Source organism: Trachurus japonicus, chromosome 1 (assembly GCF_045865225.1).
Source record: "Trachurus japonicus isolate A0001 chromosome 1, Traja_1.0".
Taxonomy (NCBI): domain Eukaryota; kingdom Metazoa; phylum Chordata; class Actinopteri; order Carangiformes; family Carangidae; genus Trachurus; species Trachurus japonicus.
The window spans coordinates 34,423,901-34,443,067 of NC_140907.1; the positions used below are offsets into that span (position 1 = coordinate 34,423,901).

Below are 19,167 nucleotides of genomic sequence, written 5' to 3' on the forward strand. Positions count from 1 at the left end.
ATTCTCAAAATTCTTTTGGCCACAGCTGTAGTTGGACGTTCTGCATCCCAACGTACGTCTCAGCCTCAACTTTGACTCCTCAGAGGAAATGTTTTCACTTATTCATCCTCATTCACTTTATCCCTCTGGACATTTCCTGCCGGTCCAGGGTCAAGACCAGGATCCAGTCCTGCAGCTCAGGAAGCAGTTTCTTTCTTTCTTTCTTTCTTTCTTTCTTTCTTTCTTTCTTTTTCAACTATCTTTTTATTGAGAACAAGGTACAGAAACATTTGTCTTGCTCAGCTCACACAGAGGAGGAGTTGTGTGTGTGTGTGTGTGTGTGTGTGTGTGTGTGTGTGTGTGTGTGTGTGTGTGTGTGTGTGTGTGGGTTTGTACTGAGAGTCCTCTGGTAAAGTGAGTGGGAGTGGGGCTGTGCAGTCTGGTGCGCACAACAACACAATCCATCACACAGAAACACACACTCCAGTTCTCCTGCTAAAAGCGTGTGTGTGTGTGTGTGTGTGTGTGTGTGTGTGTGTAGGTTTCAGGAGGTTTCCAAAACAGATTTTTCCAAACATATTAAAATAATTAATGATCAAATCTAAACACATTTTACAGGAGCAGCAGTGAGTGGACAGACTTGGAATTAAAGCTTTATTTAATTTACGGTGGGTACTGTAGATGTGTAAATAAGGAACGTGTGCATGTGTGTGTCCTGAAGCCAACGTGTGTGTGTGTGTGTGTTACACTGGCTCACTATCCAGCCGCTGCATAATTTACAACTTTATGGTCAGAAAATGTGCACAAACATACACACGGACAGAAAACATAGGGAATCCTTGTTTGTAGCGTTCAGGCCCTTCGTCTGGCTCCGAGTCAGCTTCCTCTCTCTCTCTCTCTGCCTCCACTCTCTGTGCCTGCCAAACGCTACCACACACACACACACACACACACAAATGCGCACAATTCTGGCAGGATGCGTTCAGCTAAGTGGGTCAGCCTTACATACAGAACAGAGAGGAACGAGGACGGAGCGTTTACAGCTAATGTGCTGCTCGCTCTCTGTTTTAAACCATGTCGTAATTAAAAAGCCTTTTGTAAGACGCATGTACGGAGATGAATATTTAATATGTAAACCTCTGACACTTAACCCTTTTATCTCCATTTACCCTGTGTATGCACATTCATATATGTATATACAGTTAATGTGTTTATAAACGATGGAACAAATCTCAGTTTTTCCAGCTTTAATAAATAAAAATATAACTATTGGCACTACATCAAAGAGACAAAGAGATTTTTGGTGCCAAGGAACCAGATGAGAGGAGGGATAGATGCTCAACCAATGATTAAAATAATTATTTTTGGAAAACCAGATCATTCGTCTATGACTCATCATGTTGTAGATAATAATTCAGTGAAATCTTATCTTGAGGAGATACAAGGATTGTGTTTCTGCAGCACTGAGCTGTGGTTTAACTTCTCATTGGAAAGACGGTTTTGACCGCACAGATGCACCGGGAAATTAAATCTGTTTAACAGGGTGGATCTACAGTACAGCATCACATTAAACGTTGATGTCGGGCTGTTCCATTATGCCCAGAAATAAAATCTCGATTTTCTTCTCTCAAAAACCGACTTCCGATTACAATTTTTTTGTGAAATGACAAACTATTTTTATGTGTGTGCTGTTTGTGTCTTTTTAAATGGACCTGGAGTCTATCTATCTATCTATCTATCTATCTATCTATCTATCTATCTATCTATCTATCTATCTATCTATCTATCTATCTATCTATCTATCTATCTATCTATCTATCTATCTATCTATCTATCTATCTATCGTCATTGATACCATTGCACCTATTAAAACTAAGATGACCTTGGCCAGACAGAGAACACCATGGAGGAACACTTTGATGGTAAAGGCTCTGAAAACAGAATGCAGGAAAGCTGAGCGTAAATGGAGAAAAACTAAACTTCAAATCCACCATGACCTCTACAAACAAAGTCTTTGTAATTTTAACCATGGGCTATTCAAGGCTAGACAGCAACACTTTACTGAAATGATTAATAAGAATATCAACAACACTCGTGCTCTGTTTGCTATGGTTAATAAGCTTACAACCCCCCCAAAAGAGATAGTTTCAGAACTCTTTTCCACAGAAAAATGCAATGAATTTGCTTACTTCTTCAATGAAAAAATCAAATCCATAAGGCTAAATATCAACACAAATCAGCAAAATAATACAATGATGCAATCCCTAAAATCACCTAGGAATAAATCAACTGTAATGTCAGAGTTTAATACAGTTGACCAAAAAACCTTAGAAGAAACAGTTCAGCATCTTAAAACATCGACATGTTGTCTTGACACAATACCATCTGACTTTTTTAAAACTATTATAAGCTCTGTCCAAACAGATCTGCAGCAAATAATAAATTGCTCACTTCAATCAGGCACGTTTCCTAAACCCCTGAAAGTAGCTGCCATCAAGCCGCTCTTAAAAAAGAGAACATTGGATACTACCATTTTAACCAATTACAGACCCATCTCAAATCTTCCCTTTATAGCCAAGATCGTTGAGAAAGTGGTTTTTAATCAACTCAGCAACTTCGTAAACTCCAGTGGACTCTTTGACAAATTTCAATCAGGCTTCCGACCTCACCACAGTACAGAAACAGCTCTTATTAGGGTGTTAAATGACATAAGGTTGAACACTGACTCAGGCAAGGTGTCAGTTCTGGTCATGTTGGATCTCAGTGCTGCGTTTGACACTGTGGATCACAGTATACTGCTGGACAGGTTGGAAACCTGGGCAGGACTCAGCGGGACAGTCCTAAAATGGTTCAGGTCCTACTTAGAGGAACGGAGTTATTTTGTGACCATTGGTAGTTATCAATCCGATCGAGTGGCTATGACGTGTGGAGTTCCTCAGGGGTCAGTCCTTGGACCCCTTCTGTTTAACATGTATATGCTGCCTTTGGGTCAAATTCTACAGAACTCTAATGTCAACTATCATAGTTATGCAGATGACACACAGATATATCTTGCACTGTCTCCAGATGACTGCAGTCCAATAGAGTCATTATGTCACTGTTTAGAGCAAGTCAAAAATTGGATGAGCCAAAATTTCCTTCAGTTAAATCAAGAAAAAACTGAGGTCATTGTTTTTGGAAATAAAGAGAAGAGGGTTGCTGTCAGTAAACACCTTGAGTCACTGTCTTTAGAAACTAAAGACCAAGTCCGAAACCTTGGCGTGCTGATAGACTCAGATCTGACCTTCAACAGCCATATCAAATCAGTTACCAAATCAGCCTTTTATCAACTGAAGAACATATCCAGAATTAAGGGTTTTATGTCCCAAACTGATCAGGAGAAGCTGATTCATGCTTTTATCTCCAGTAGACTTGACTACTGTAACGGTCTTCTGACTGGTCTCCCCCAAAAAAGTATCAAACAGCTGCAGCTCATTCAGAACGCTGCAGCTCGAGTTTTAACCAGAACAAAGAGATCAGATCACATCACCCCGGTTCTTAAGACCTTACACTGGCTCCCAGTCAGCTACAGAATATATTTTAAAGTTCTGCTCCTGGTTTACAAATCACTGAATGGTTTAGGTCCAGAATACATGAAAGACATGTTAGTAGAGTATAAACCCAGTAGAGCTCTGAGATCTACTGACTCAGGTCAGATAGTGGAGCTCAGAGTTCAGACCAGACATGGTGAAGCAGCATTTAGCTGTTATGCTGCTCACAAGTGGAACAAACTACCAGCAGAACTGAGATCAGCCCCAACTGTGAGCACTTTTAAATCCAGGTTAAAAACATTTCTCTTTTCATGTGCTTATAGCTGAGAACTTTAAACTTATCTATTTTTTTTTTCTTTTACTTTTATTTGCTCTTGCTTTTAACTCTGTTTTTAGTGTTTTGTTTGTTTTTATTCTGTCTTATGCTTCTTTTTTTTTAATGTTTTGTCTTTATGTAAAGCACATTGAGTTGCCTTGGTATGAAATGCGCTATATAAATAAAGATGCCTTGCCTTGCCTATCTATCTATCTATCTATCTATCTATCTATCTATCTATCTATCTATCTATCTATCTATCTATCTATCCCCTTCTTTCTGTCTTTTTCTTTCTTTCTTTCTTTCTTTCTTTCTTTCTTTCTCTCTTTCATTCTTTCCCCCCTCTCTGTCTTTATCTATCTCTATCATTTGAACTTCTAAATATACTTAAAGGGATAGTTCAACATTTTGGCAAATTGGCCCATTGCCATAATCGCTATAGTCATAGCAGTAGGTTCATTACCTTTAATTGTAGGTGTAAGCTATTTTCAGTACGGCGGAGCGCAGCAGCTGGCTGCTCAGAGCTACGCTACGGAGGCTAACGGAATTTCTTGGTTTCCCTCATTAAACTCATCAAATTCAACATCCCAAAACTCCACAGCGCTTTTGTAGACAAGTTGTGACCTGCACAACTACCACGCTATGAGATAATGACGGAACGATACGAAACGGAGCCGTTTTCGAGGTAAATACAGGGTAAATACGGAGACTGCTTGCTGAAAAACTGTCCCTGAACGCAACGCGCATCAGCGGTTTTGTATGAATTTACCTCGAAAACGGCTCCGTTTCGTATCGTTCCGTCATTATCTCATAGCGTGGTGGTTGTGCAGCTCACAACTTGTCTACAAAAGCGCTGTGGAGTTTTGGGATGTTGAATTTGATGAGTTTAATGAGGGAAACCAAGAAATTCCGTTAGCCTCCATAGTGTAGCTCTGAGCAGCCAGCTGCTGCGCTCCGCCGTACTAAAAATAGCTTACACCTACAATTAAAGGTAATGAACCTACTGCTATGACTATAGCGATTATGGCAATGGGCCAATTTGCCAAAATGTTGAACTATCCCTTTAACACAACTCTGTCTGAGGTCGGTTATTAGTGTTTGTGCGTACTGCTGCAGGTAGAAGACGAGATACTGTGTGTGATAGTCTATCTATCTATCTATCTATCTATCTATCTATCTATCTATCTATCTATCTATCTATCTATCTATCTATCTATCTATCTATCTATCTATCTAAAAACGTGACGTCAACCAACTGCCTTCCACAAGAATCAAACCCACTAATTTTACTGTAAAAACACACCGACAGCAGCGACCACTGATCTGTTCCAAGACTGTTGTTCTGTCACCTGAGTTAAATGTCCACTGTGTTTTTTAAACGCGGGTCGACCCGCTAACAATCGGCATTTGGCTCCTTTCCCATTGACTAAAACGAGCCGGGTCTGAACCCCTGCTGGCAAGCTGCGTGGCCTCCGCTTCCACTGTTGCACTTTGTTCTAGCTCCTGTTGCTGAGTGCAGCTTTAAAACTGTAATATCCGACCTATTAACATGCCTATAAACCTGTTGAGAAACATGTACAGGAGCCATTTATATCAACTGTTTAGATATGGTTAAACATGTCCCTCATAATTATTGCTATTAATCAACTTCCTGTATTTGTGCACCTGTTTGTCCCCTAACGGTGATTTAACTCCACAATGTGCCGCCGAGCAGTTCATTGAAAGTGGAGGAGTAATTAGAAACGTTAACGACGGCCCAGGTCCATGTTGGTGTTCCAGCAGAGAACCACGATTAATGAGCTGCACCTGAGCTTGGCCTCATACAACCAGTCAAAACCAGTTACATAACTCACTGCTACAAACACACACACCTCCATGTTGAATTTAAGAATTAAGAAAGTCTAGCCTAGAAATCTAGCTGCACCCTAGCGGCAGCAAATATCTTTGCTCCGTAGGTGGGTCTAGAAACGAACCATAGGAACTTTTTGAGTCTCGAACACCGTTTGTGTTCACCAATCACAGCCCTCTATCTGTTAAGAGAGTCGTTGGGCGGGCTTAACGCGATGGCGACATACATTTTAATTGGCTTGTCAGGCTAACGTCATCCTGCTCTTTGCTCTGATTGGTCGTAGCGCTACCGCATTGCGTGCAGAGGCAGTTTGAAAGACAGCCTTCATCCCGCCCTCTGGATTGAGCCGAGGTCTACCGGTCGTTGCCAGACTAGACATGTTAATGATACAGTCTGGCTTGTCAGGCTAAAGAAAGTCGGGAAGCAGGAAGTAAAGGTAAATATTTCAAAATAATGGGGCGGTGCGTGGCGCAGTGGGTAAGGCGGTCGCCCCATGTAGAGGCTACAGTCCTCACCGCAGGCGGCCCCGGTTCGCATCGGACGGCCCTTTCCTGCGTGTCATTCCCCCTCTCTCTGCCTCCCCCTTTCCTGTCTATCTCTACTGTGTGTACTATCAAATAAAGGCAAAAAGCCAAAAAATATTCTTAGTATTTCAAAATAAAAGCCAAGGAAGGAGGAAGGAGGAGAAGGAAAGTTTTCTCCTCAGCTTACAGTACAGCAGAGTGACTGACAGACCCGTGTTTCGGACCAAGTGATTGCTGTCGGAAGATATAACTATTTAAGACTTATATTAACACAAATATTCCGCTTACTTCTGCTTAACTTAAAGCAGATATCAGTGGAATGTTTTTGTTAATATAAGTCCTAAATAGTCCTATTTTCCGTCAGCAATCACTTACATGAAGTATTTCAGCCTAAACACGAGTCTCTCCGTCACTCTGCTCTGCTGTAACCCGAGGAGAAAATTTTCCTTGTGGGATACAAGTGTTATCCAATGAGGAGAGAGAACGGCATGAAGGGCTGTGTGTGCAGCCAAGGGATGCGCGTGAATGTGGTGACGTAGCACGAGGACCAATTGATGCCTGACAAGGGCGGGGGCTGCTAACTCATGGTGCGTTCAAGGAAACTCGTACTTTGTGTTTTTCCTTCCTGTGAAGTCATACCAGTTCGATCTGGTACGAGTTCACGGGTCGGAAGTTACGAGTGGCCGTTATAGGGAACTTTCACAGACAACAGGACGGTAAAAACACGAGCTACGGGTTACCTGGAACGCTACCAAGTCGTAGTTGTGACTTGAAGCTGTAACTTACGGTTTCAAAAGCCTGCCTTGAACACAGCATTAGCCGAAACGGCCGTGCCGATGATATCTGCTTTAACTTAAGAAAAAATGACATTCCTGCTGCACTGACTGATGTTAGCTCAGAAACATTAGTATAGTAACTAGCTTTTACATTTACAACTATAAACACAGAGGGACAAAGTTAGCACCTGATATTTGAAGCCAATCCCTGAACTCTGGCTCAACTATGCTGTTACAAACAGGGTTGGTTTTTTTTGGGTTTTTTTAGATTTCTTGAAGCTTATTCCATTCTCAGGTCGTAGTAATATGAAAGTAAAAGTAAATAACAACACATCTTGAGATGATTATGAGTGGTGTCACTGATACATAGAGACTAGTTGACTCTTTGTTAAGAGACTTAGACAGAGAAGCTTGATAGTACTGAACCTCCTCTGAGCTCTGAAGCTCCTTTGTTTCTGTTTCAGTCTTGTGCTTTCAGAGGACTGATGATGATGATATGATAGATAAATGTGTGGCCTTCAGACCTCATTAAATGCATTTTATCAAGCATCAATACAGATTCGATGTGCAGGTTAACAGCAGTCAAAGCTCTTTGTATCGGTCTTTGATGTCGCTCTATTCAAACATGGTGTAGTGACCTGTTTGTTGTGCAGAACCTCCTCATGCTGAGGACTGTAAGGAGAGAAAACCACCGTTCTCCTCAGGTTATATGTAGGTATACGAGGCTCACAGGATAAACCTCCCCCTCCGAATATCGAGCGCTTTCCCTCCGGTTTGAGTTTCAGACCTGCCGACTGAAGCGTTATAAGATCTCACTCGTCCTATCAGCCGTTAGGATTTAGGTTTTATGCTGGGTGTGCATTGATAGTGCAGAATTCATGGACTAAATTGGTTACAAATGATTGTCAGGATGTGTTTTAGAGCTAAATGTTTAGTTTTAGTTTAGTTTAGTTTATTTCGGACATGTTAAAAGAAATAAAATATAGTACAGAAATGGACAGACATAACAAATAAAAACTTTGCAAAGACAACATATGAACAAAAAATAAAATAAAATAATTGAAAATTAAGATAATTTGATTTTTTTGTTTGTTTGTTTTTTCATATCCGAAAAGGAGTGGGAAGAAGTAAAACTTATTTACTCCCACCCCTTATTCATAAATTATCTATCAAGTTATCATCATAGTCTATACAATAAATTAATTGATGAGTTATTTAACTGGATTTATTCTGATATATTATTATATTTATATACATATAGATTTATTCTAACATGATTACTAATCTTTATCTCTCTATATAGTCATATAAAAATGTGATACAGTGACTGTGAACTGAAGGCATTGAAGATAGATTAGGTTTCTTTGAATGTCATCACATACTGTAAATGTAAATGATGCTTTATTCTACTGCTTGTGTTTGCAGGATGAGAGCTGATGAGCTGAAATGTGTCAAAAAAACAAAACAAAAAACAAAAGAAAACACAGTGACATGAAGGCAGAGAGCAGATGGGAGGGAGACAAACTGCGGAGGTTGAGCACATTGAATATTTTATACTGTCTCTGCCTCCTGGGAGAGCCGACAGTGACAAGGACAAAGAGCGAGGTGGAGGAGAGGGAGACGGTAAAAATAAATCCTATTAATGGAGGAAGTGATGAGATAAAATAGCCTGGATTAAATCAGGATTTGCTGCATTTCATGTTTTATATGTGAGGAACAGGAAATCTGATGAACATCGATTTTCAATATCTGTTGAATTCTGTTATTCTATTCTAAAGGGATAGTTCAACATTTGGCCCATTGCCATAATCCCTATAGTCATAGCAGTAGGTTCGTTACCTTTAATTGTCGGTGCAAGCTATTTTTAGAACGGCGGAGCAGAGCCGTGAGCTGCTCAGAGCTACGCTACGGAGGCTAATGGGATTTCTTGGTTTCCTTCATCAAACTCATCAAATACACAATCCAACAACTCCACAACGCTCTGGTGGACAAGTTGTGACCTGCACATTCACCACGCTATGAGATAATAACACAACGGTACCAGACAGAGTTGTTTTAGAGGGAAATTCATGTAAAACCGCTGATCTGCGTTGCCTTCAGGGACAGTTTTTCAGCAAGCAGTCTCTGTATTTCCCTCTAAAACAACTCTGTGTGGTAACGTTGTGTTATTATCTCATAGCGTGGTGAATGTGCAGGTCACAACTTGTCCACCAGAGCGTTGTGGAGTTGTTGGATTGTGTATTTGATGAGTTTGATGAGGGGAAACCAAGAAATCCCATGAGCCTCCGTAGCATAGCTCTTAGCAGCTCTGCTCCACCGTTCTAAAAACAGCTTGCACTGACAATTAAAGGTAACGAACCTACTGCTATGACTATAGGGATTATGGCAATGGGGCCAATTTGCCCAAATGCTGAACTATCCCTTTAACACATCTGTTTCCTCTATGATGTGTAACGGTAAATCAAATCTCCTGCAAAGTTTCTATTGTCAACACACTGAGACTTTCATCATCTTCATTTTTATACCTCATTGCTTCTTGTAGTGTGTCTTGGCTCCAGTCTCTGGCAGCAGGACGAAGACTCGAGTCCAGGATTCGTGTGTAACGACGTTCATCATCGTTCACTTTCCCATCTGTCCAAACAGGACTCACTCTCCTGGCACTGAATAGCCCGTCCCCCCACACCCTCCCACCTTCCCCCCATCCCGCCCCCTCTGTACCAGGATGCTACTGTTGCTGTGGTTCACAGCAGGGAAGGTGTTACTTGGCCGCTTGCTTTCATTTGTGCCAGACATACTGCTCATTAGCATTCAGGGCCAAAGAATCCCCCATACTGCTTAACATTCAGGCCTGAGAGCAGCAGCAGCAGCAGAGTCTGGATACGTCTCTGTACCCGAGAGATCAACTTTTAGCTGCTGTGTATAAATGTGTTCTTCTTCCTTCTTCCGTTTTGTTTTATAACGTCTACTCTCCACTGTAGCTAATGATCCCTACATCCAACAACCAGGTTGTGCAGAGGTTCAAGTGTGACACTTAAAGTCATCGAACTTGTAAATTAGCAAGCTGACAGAGGTGAATTTAAATGAACTCCCCCTCTATCCTCTCATTTAACCTCCCTTTAAAGGGATAGTTCACCCAAAATTCAAATTTCACTCATTATCTACAGTACTCACCCTCATGTCGACTAAGAGCTGGGAGAAGTTTCAGAGTCCTCCGTGGCTTCTCTGAGTTACGGGGGGGGGGTCCACGCAGCAGTATTTATCCATATAATGGTTGTGAATGAGGCTCACTTTTCTTCGTCCAAAAAGACACACCAAAAAACATCCAAATACCTCCATGCTGCTCGTCTGTAATGTCCCTCTTGTACTGAAGCCCCGACATGAGAAATTGTTCCGCCGGTCAGTGTAAATCAGGAAGAGCAGTGAACTGAGACACTGGGAGCTTCCGCTACAAACAAGCTTAAAATATAGACTTATTTAATTTTTTTCGGAACAATTTCTCATGTCGGGGCTTCAATACAAGAGGGACATTATAGACGAGCAGTATGGAGGTATTTGGATGTTTTTTGGTGTGTCTTTTTGGACGAAGAAAAGTGGTATCCATTCACAACCAAATACTGCTGCGCCGAGACCCCCTGTAACTCAGAGAAGCCACAGAGGACTCTGAAACTTCTCCCAGCCCTTAGTCGACATGAGGGTGAGAAGTTAATGAGTGAAATTTGAATTTTGGGTGAACTATCCCTTTAACCCCCTTCCCTGCAGCAGCAGCAGTTCCTCACAGGGGAGCAGCAGCGTCGTCTCTGTCTGGTGTTTTGGCTCTGACCTCATCATTCCCAGCAGCAAACACTTTTACTGTAAGCACTGAGAGAGAGAGATGGAGGAGGGAGAGGAGGAAGAGGAGGAGGAGGAGGAGGAGGAGGAGGAGGAGGAGGAGGAGGAGGAGGGGGGGGGGGGGGGGCAGATAACTCCCTCTGGAGACTGGAGTCAAAGTCTGCAGGTGGATGCTGCAGTGAAACTGCTGCAGAGCTGCTGGAGGAGAGGAGAGGGAGAGGAAGGGGGAGTTGGGGGGTTTGGCTTTTTACTCGTAGTTTAAATACACTGTTAATCTGTATTGATCAGGTGACTTTTGTGTGTGTGTGTGTATGTGTGCGTGTGTGTGTATGTGTGTGTGTGTGTGTGTGTGTGTGTGTGTGTGTTGACGTCCCCAAACTGGATCGGAGGCGGAGCTCAGTTTGTTTTTACTGGTGAATCAGCAGCTCAGTGGTTTTCATCAGGGTGTGTCCTTTATTATGCTGCTGTTTGATTTGATGTGGTGCTACAAACACAATGTTGTTGTGTTTTTATTTATATACAATGACAATAAATCTATCTATCTATCTATCTATCTATCTATCTATCTATCTATCTATCTATCTATCTATCTATCTATCTATCTATCTATCTATCTATCTATCTATCTATCTATCTATCTATCTATCTATCTATACTATACTAAAATGTGACGTCAACCGATCTTCAATTGATTGGCCAGAGCGTTCGACACAAGAATCAAACCCACTAATTTTCTTCTTTCTTTCTTTACCCCTCTCTGTCTGTCTTCTATCTATCTATCTATCTATCTATCTATCTATCTATCTATCTATCTATCTATCTATCTATCTATCTATCTATCTATCTATCTATCTATCTATCCCCTTCTTTCTGTCTATTTTTTTCTTTCTTTCTTTCTTTCTTTCTTTCTTTCTTTCTTTCTTTCTTTCTTTCTTTCCCCCTCTCTGTCTGTCTCTTTCTTTCTTTCTTTCTTTCTTTCTTTCTTTCTTTCTATCTATCTATCTATCTATCTATCTATCTATCTATCTATCTATCTATCTATCTATCTATCTATCTCCTTCTTTCTTTCTTTCTTTCTTTCTTTCTTTCTTTCTTTCTTTCTTTCTTTCCCCCTCTGTCTTTTTCTTCCCCCCCCCTCTGTCTGTCTTTTTCTATCTATCTATCTATCTATCTATCTATCTATCTATCTATCTATCTATCTATCTATCTATCTATCTATCTATCTATCTATCTATCTATCTATCTCCTTCTTTCTTTCTTTCCCCCTCTCTGTCTGTCTTTATCTATCTATCTATCTATCTATCTATCTATCTATCTATCTATCTATCTATCTATCTATCTATCTATCTATCCCATTCTGTCTTTCTTTCTTTCTCTCTTTCATTATTTCCCCCCTCTCGGTCTGTCTTTTTCTTTATCTATCTCTATCATTTGAACTTCCAAATACACTGAACACAATTCTGTCTGAGGTCGGTTATTACTGTTTGTGCGTGTTGCTGCTGCAGGTAGTGTGTGTGTGTGTGTGTGTGTGTGTGTGTGTGTGTGTGTGTGTGTTATTGTTTCTGTGGCTGCTGCAGGGAGGCTGCATCTCTCTGCTGCAGTGCCCGAAGAGGTTGTTACACAGAGCAACAGAGAGAGAGAGAGACCCAGTTTATAATCCTCTCTCTCTGTGTAATCATCATCCAGATCTCTGTGTGTGTGGCACAGTGACACAGGAATGATGTTGGCGTTTATCAGCTCAGATGGCATCTGGCCACACTCCAGGAACACACACACACACACACACACACACATAGAGCTCATATGTGGTTGGGATCCAGATAAAACTCTTTATCTTTCATTCATATTTTACTGTAGCTACAGAGCAAAGCTTTTCACTGCGTCAGACAGACAGAATGTAAATAAACCGAGCTGCCTGCCACTTTGTGTTTTCCGCTCAAGGTGTCCTTCTCTGTTTACATCCGTCTCTTCCTGTCGTCGCCACAAATACCAGCAGGAAAAGCAAAAAAAAAAAAAAAAAGAGAAGAAAACGCTGACTGTGCAGGGAGGTTGGGACGAGCTGCGAGGGCTGCGATTGGCCGGCGAGCACCCCACCCATCTCCATCTCTGGGATAAAGCAGCAGCAGCAGCAGCAGCAACAACAGCAGCTGACTGCGTATAGAGAGAGAGAGAGAGACCGCTGCTGCACTGCAGACCGACCGAGAGGGTTTCTCTACTGATGCAGCAGCATCACTAGTATAAACGCCTCACTGTCAAACACTCAGCTGCCTCAGTGGAGCAGAGAGAGAGCGTTAAGGATCTCTCGAATGCTGCTGACTGCTGGTCCAGTCGCTGCAGAGACTCACAGCAGTTTGGGCTAAAAAAATAAACCCTCTTTACAGAAATAAAACTCTCTGACACATGGCAGAAGGAGAGATTTCACCAGCTGAACATGATTTACCCAAACTTTCCCATGGAGATTTAATTTACAGGCCGCGTGTTACATGATAATGTCAAGAAATAGCCAAGAAATAACAAGTAATTGCGTCATAATGTCTAGAAACAGCCTAGAAATAACTGTCAATTTCATAGTAATGTTGAGAAATATATAGCCAAGAAATAATGATTGTTTGGCTATAGAAATAACTGATTGTAATTGGCACTCACAACAACTTGGGTGGAGAAAAATTCTATAGCCTTTCCCAAAAACAATTCACAGCATGAAAAGCATTGTGTAATCTTTTTCCTTATGAAAAACATGGCATTACTATGAAATTGGCCGTTATTTCTAGGCTATTTCTTGACATTACTACACAATTACTTGTTATTTCTTGGCTATTTATCATGTAATTAGCGGCCTGTAAATTAAAGGGTAACCCAAATATACAATGTCATGCAAAAGTTTGGGCACCCTTGGTCCAAATGTCTGTTAATATGAACAGTTCAGCAGCAAGTGAAGGATGAAATGATCTCCAAAAGACATAAAGTTAAACATGAAACACTCTTTTTTTGCAATATTTTAATCAATATCAGTGTATTATTTTAGTTTTCTACAGTTTTAGAGTGAAAAGGGGAAACAAAGCAGCAGGCTGCAAAAGAATGGGAAACCCAGGAGACTTCAGCTCTCAGATAACTTTGACCAAGGTATCAGACAAGATATTTACTATTTACACACACAAAAGGACAAACCTTTTACTTTTCTGTCATTTTGAAGATGTTAAATATGAAAATGAATGAAAAACGATATTCTTTAAAATGTAAATGGAATGTGTCATCTGTAACTTTGTCTTTTGCAGATCTTTTCATCTTCCACTTGCTGCTGAAAAGACATTTTGACCAGGGGTGTCAAAACTTTTGCATGATGCAACGAGTGATAAACTTGGAGGAATATCTGTTTTCTGTTTTCTCAATATGAAGAACAAAGAGATTAATTCTTGAAAATGCATCTTCAACTCAGCTGGTAAACACAATGAAACCACCACAGAAAGCAGCTCTAATCTGGGTTCTGCATGAACACAGCAGCTTCAGACCAATCAGAGATCAGCTTTTTGATGACTGTAACCTATGACCTCACTTCATCACAAACAACCACTGCAACTCCCAACCAGAGAACCTTCTCAGGAATCTGAGTTCAGTTCAGACAGACTGAACAGGATCCTGCAGCTTCACCTGCTCCCCTGAGTCTTTTCAGTAAATGCATCAAACACCAGTTTCCTAGTGGGCACATTTCCTCCTCTGCAGGATGCCAACACTCACATCTGCAGAGAATAAAACTCATTTCCTTTAAATATCTTTGAGTAATATCCAGAGAGACAGAGAGTGACAGAGAGAGAGAGAGATAGGGGCTGTAAAGTGCAGAGTAAACTTTTGTTCAAAGTTGGAAACCAGAAATGATGAGTGTGTTTGATTTCTGTTAGGGGTGTCACGATTCTCCAAATCCTCGATTCGATTTGATTTTCGATTTTAGGGTCACGATTCGATTCGATTCTCGATTTTTTTTCTCTTTTTCTTACAGCACAGAGGCCTATGCCATTTTCAGACTAGTCTAGTCTACGATCATTGGTTTTATTCATCAAATTTTGTACAGTAAATCTTATTTCAAAAGATGGGCTACATATAAGTGATGCAATTTCCATAATGTATCACATTAGGCACTAATGGTCACATTTAAATAATTTATTTACAATATAAAGGTAACAATTTTACCAAGAATGCCAAAATTACCGTCGCGTCATCTCCTGATGTCGACTTAATGTAATGTAAACGAGATTGCGCTGATACACGTGAGTAATGTGACAGACAGCGGGGCAGTGGATCGTCGATCCTAGGGGTGGGCGATACGGCGATATTAGATTGTGAAGGATTAGAGCGTGTAGACGATCTGCCAAAGTGCAGAGATCGTAGGATCGTCTGGGGCACATTCTATAAACTGCAGTTCTATGCTGCAAAGCGCAAACAAAGGACATTTGCAAAGTTTGCTAAAAGAGATAACAACAGTTACTTTATTTGACCCTTTTCAATCAGCTATTTAGTGTTTTGATATAATTAAAATCCTGTTAAAATGACTGTGTGGAATAAAACAAACAGTAATGTCTTCATTGATATTTTACTTTCATGTTTATTGAAAGCTATCTTTTCGGTTGCAAGAGTGCACTTTATCAGAGTGTTTTACTTTTACTATGTTTATGTTGTTTGCACATGTTGGCAAAACTGCTAAACTACTAACTATTTAGATTAAAATCTATTCAGAAAGGTTCTTTGGCCTAAATTGTCTATTTTTCCTTTTTTCGATTTAAGATCGTGATGAAATCGAAATCGTGACTTCATTTTTAAAAAATCGTGATATGTTATTTTTGCCATATCGCCCAGCCCTAGTCGATCCTCTCTTTGACTTAGATGCTCGAGACGATGACGTAATTTCGATCGATTTCGATAAAAAATTGAAATCGTGACACCCCTAATTTCTGTGACACCTGAACCTCCAGCTGACACAACAACTCCCTCCTCCTCCTCCTCCTCCTCCTCCTCCTCCTCCTCCTCCTCCTCACCTTTCTTGAACTCCTCCAGCATGGCGTCCAGCTTGGTGTCGTTGAAGACGCAGTGCAGTGGGTGCTTGTAGAACTGGGTGATGGTCTTCAGCGGGGTGCAGTCGTCCGGGTCCACGAAGGCCAGGTCCTTGACGAACAGGATGTCCACGATGTTGGACCGCTCGTTCTCGAACACGGGGATGCGGGTGTAGCCGCTCTGCATGATCTCCGACATGGTGTTGAAGTCCAGCACGGCGTCCGAGGCCAGCATGAAGCAGTCGGTCAGCGGCGTCAGGACGTCCTCCACCGTCTTGGTGCGCAGCTCCAACGCGCCCTGGATGATGTTGAGCTCCTCCTTCACCAGGTCGTGGTACGGGTCGGTGACGCGCAGCATCTCCAGCAGCTTCTCCCGCGTGTAGAAGTTGGAGATCTCCTGGTTGAGGATGAGGTCCAGCAGCTTGCTGATGGGGTAGGAGATGGGGAAGGACAGCACCATCAGCAGCCGCGTCACCCAGATGGTTTTGGAGGCGATGGCCAGGCCGTGCCGCGACGCCACCGAGTGCGGAAGGATCTCCCCGACGAAGAAGATGCCGAAGGCGCAGATGACCGTGGAGAGCCAGGTCATGCCGAGGATCTGGCACATCCACACGGCGAGCGAGGCGTTGATGATGGCGTTGCCCAGCAGCAGGGTGCACAGGACGTAGTTCCCATGCCGACGCACCGACTCGATCTTCCGCGCGTAGTTCTGCTCCTTGTCGGTGCCGCTGTTCTGCAGCACCTGCAGCTCCACCGGGTCCAGCGCCAGCAGGCTCAGGTTCAGCCCGCTGAACAGAGCCGACAGCCCCAGCAGCAGCACCGACACCAGCACCTGTTGGTTGAAGACAGACTAAAATTAAAGGGATAGTAGCATTTTTTTTTAAAAGTGGGGTTGTATGGTCTACAAATAGCCCCTAAGTACTTTAATTGCAGTAGAAGACTCTCTGCACTCCTCCTGTTAGCAACGCCAGCCCATAATAGCCCTGCCCAGAGATTTACAACATACAGTGTTGTGAACAGACCCAAAGAAACGGCCTATTTTCGCAGCCTAAAAGAGGTTTTACCTGAAAAAAAATACACAGTTCCATTGTTCGCTATAATATAATTTTTTCCAGCCCTTCAAAGTGCAGGAAAAATGCAGGTAAAACCTCTTTTAGGCTGCGAAAATAGGCCGTTTCTTTGGGTCCTCGTCCCTACGTCCCCACATTCACGCGCATCCCTTGGCTGCACACACAGCCCTGCATGCCGTTCTCTCTCCTCATTGGATAAAACTTGTAGGATACAAGAAAAGTTTTCTCCTGGGCTCAGAGCAGAGCAGAGTGACTGACAGACCCGTGTTTCAGTCCAAACACTCTATGTAAGTGATTGCTGTTGGAAGATATAACTATTTAAGACTTATATTACAGTAACACAAAAATATCGCTTACTTCTGCTTTAAATCAATGATTATAGTCTTTTTTGTGTACTATGTATTCTATGCGTGACCAATGTATGTACCCTTTTTCTTTTTTTGTTTGCTTCTCTCCTCTTCTAATTGTTATTGTTTTTTTGTTTTTTTTATTATTATTATTAGTCTCGCCTGATTATTCCCCTGTTTCATATCTATTTTTTGTCTAAAAACATTATTGTACGCCTACTTGCTTGTCAATAAAGAGAAAAATATATATATATATATAAATAAACTAATAAACAAATCAACCTGCAGCCACAGGTCCGGCACGGCAGAGCGCTCCACCACGGCCACCCAGAAGTCCCGGGTCCGGTAGTGCTCCCACTTGGAGCCGTCGAAGGCGCACATGGAGTAATACTTGATCTTCTCCCCGCGCCGCAGGTCTTTAGCCAGCAGCTCCACCAGCACCGAGTTCTGGCTGGACGCGGACTTGAAGGAGCCCAACACCTCGATGTCGGACGTCCGGGAGGTCTTGTCCATGCACATGTTCCTCTTCGGGTGAACTTGTCCCTCTCGTCCCGGGCTCGGCTCCTCGATGAAGGCGATCCAGGGCGCGGCGTTGTTGGCTCTGCTGGCCGACCTGGTGGCGGCGGCGGCGGCGGTGCGGTTGAGCCGCTGCTGCTGCTGCTGCTGCGGGGAGGAGGAGGTGGAGTAGTAGACCCGCAGCATGAAGCGCGTCCCCTCCGTGGCTTTCAGCACCCCGTCCTGCACGGACAGCTCCGCGCCGCCGCCGGTCTCCTCCGGACGGAAGCCGAGCAGGCCGAGCGCCGGGGCGGGCAGCAGCAGCAGCGCGCAGCCGAGCAGAGAGAGCAGCGCGGCCGCTTCCTCCGCAGCCATGATGCGGTGTGGTGGTGATGAGGGGGCTCGACTCGCGCTGTGCCGCTGTCAGTCCAGCAGGGCAGCCGGCCGGGTCACGTGGCGCTGCTGCTGCTGCTGCTGCTGCTGCGTGGCTCGTGGTTCCGGTCCATGTGGGGAAAAGGAGAAGGAGAAGGAGAAGGAGAAGGAGAAGGAGGAGGAGAAGGAGGGACCAGCAGCTACAGCAGCAGCCGCCGCCGGTGGTTGTGATGTTGTGCTGCTGCACAGAGAGAGAGAGAGAGAGATGCGCCCTCCACTGCGGTGACGTAACTTCTCTAATAATAGCCTCGAGCTCACTATGAAAATGCGAGTAATACAGTTTCAATACAGTAGAAAAACTTTATTTATAACGAGTTTGTGGGTTTATGAGTAAACAGAGAGTGTAAAGTGTGGCTCCGTCTCTTTTTGCTTTTTTTAAACACACACTATATGGAGCGCAATCATGAACTTGACGCGTGTCTTCTGCCACAAAAACTCCACAGTTCTTCTTTCTCACGAGGGTTTATTGAAACCTTTCTTCAATTTACAACAAAAAATAAAACTGTGTATCAATCCAAAATCAGGCAATAATCATTGGCACGATTATCACGACAGCACGGTCAAAAACTAGTGTGCTCTCCTCGCCTCCATAATCAAAACTGAACCAAATTACGCACATATCACGTTACGCACGTCTCAGCCAATAAGAAGAGAGCAGTTGTTATTAACTAATAGGCATTCTTATAACCTCAAATACGGTATATGAAGGATAAATCCATCAAATCATATATCACCTTATGTGTAATATACAAAATGCCTCTAACAGAGAGGGAAGAGTAATGATATTGGCCGTCAAATAGTGCTGCGATGAAACACATGAAAGTCCAAATGTGGTTCACTGTATTTAGTGAAATCTGCTGCCATCTAGTGTGTACACCAGTGTGTATGGTGAATGAAAATGTTTCTGTGTGATCCATAGACAGAAACACGTCCCTTAGTTTAATCTTGTAAATAAAACTTGAAGCCTGAATTTATTTTT

General features: G+C 42.6%; 1 protein-coding gene across 1 annotated transcript in view; it reads right to left on the minus strand.

The window, feature by feature from the left end:
• Positions 1-18,131, minus strand: part of LOC146992379 (metal transporter CNNM1-like) — a 30,749-nt gene extending 12,618 nt beyond the window's left edge. Inside the window, exons 1-2 of the mRNA XM_085790468.1 lie at positions 17,544-18,131; positions 15,830-16,676 (exon numbers count right to left, since the gene is read on the minus strand). Coding sequence (XP_085646594.1) covers positions 15,830-16,676; positions 17,544-18,131 — 1,435 coding nt within the window. The remainder of the gene's footprint in view (positions 1-15,829; positions 16,677-17,543) is intronic.
• Between the last annotated feature and the right edge of the window lie 1,036 nt (positions 18,132-19,167).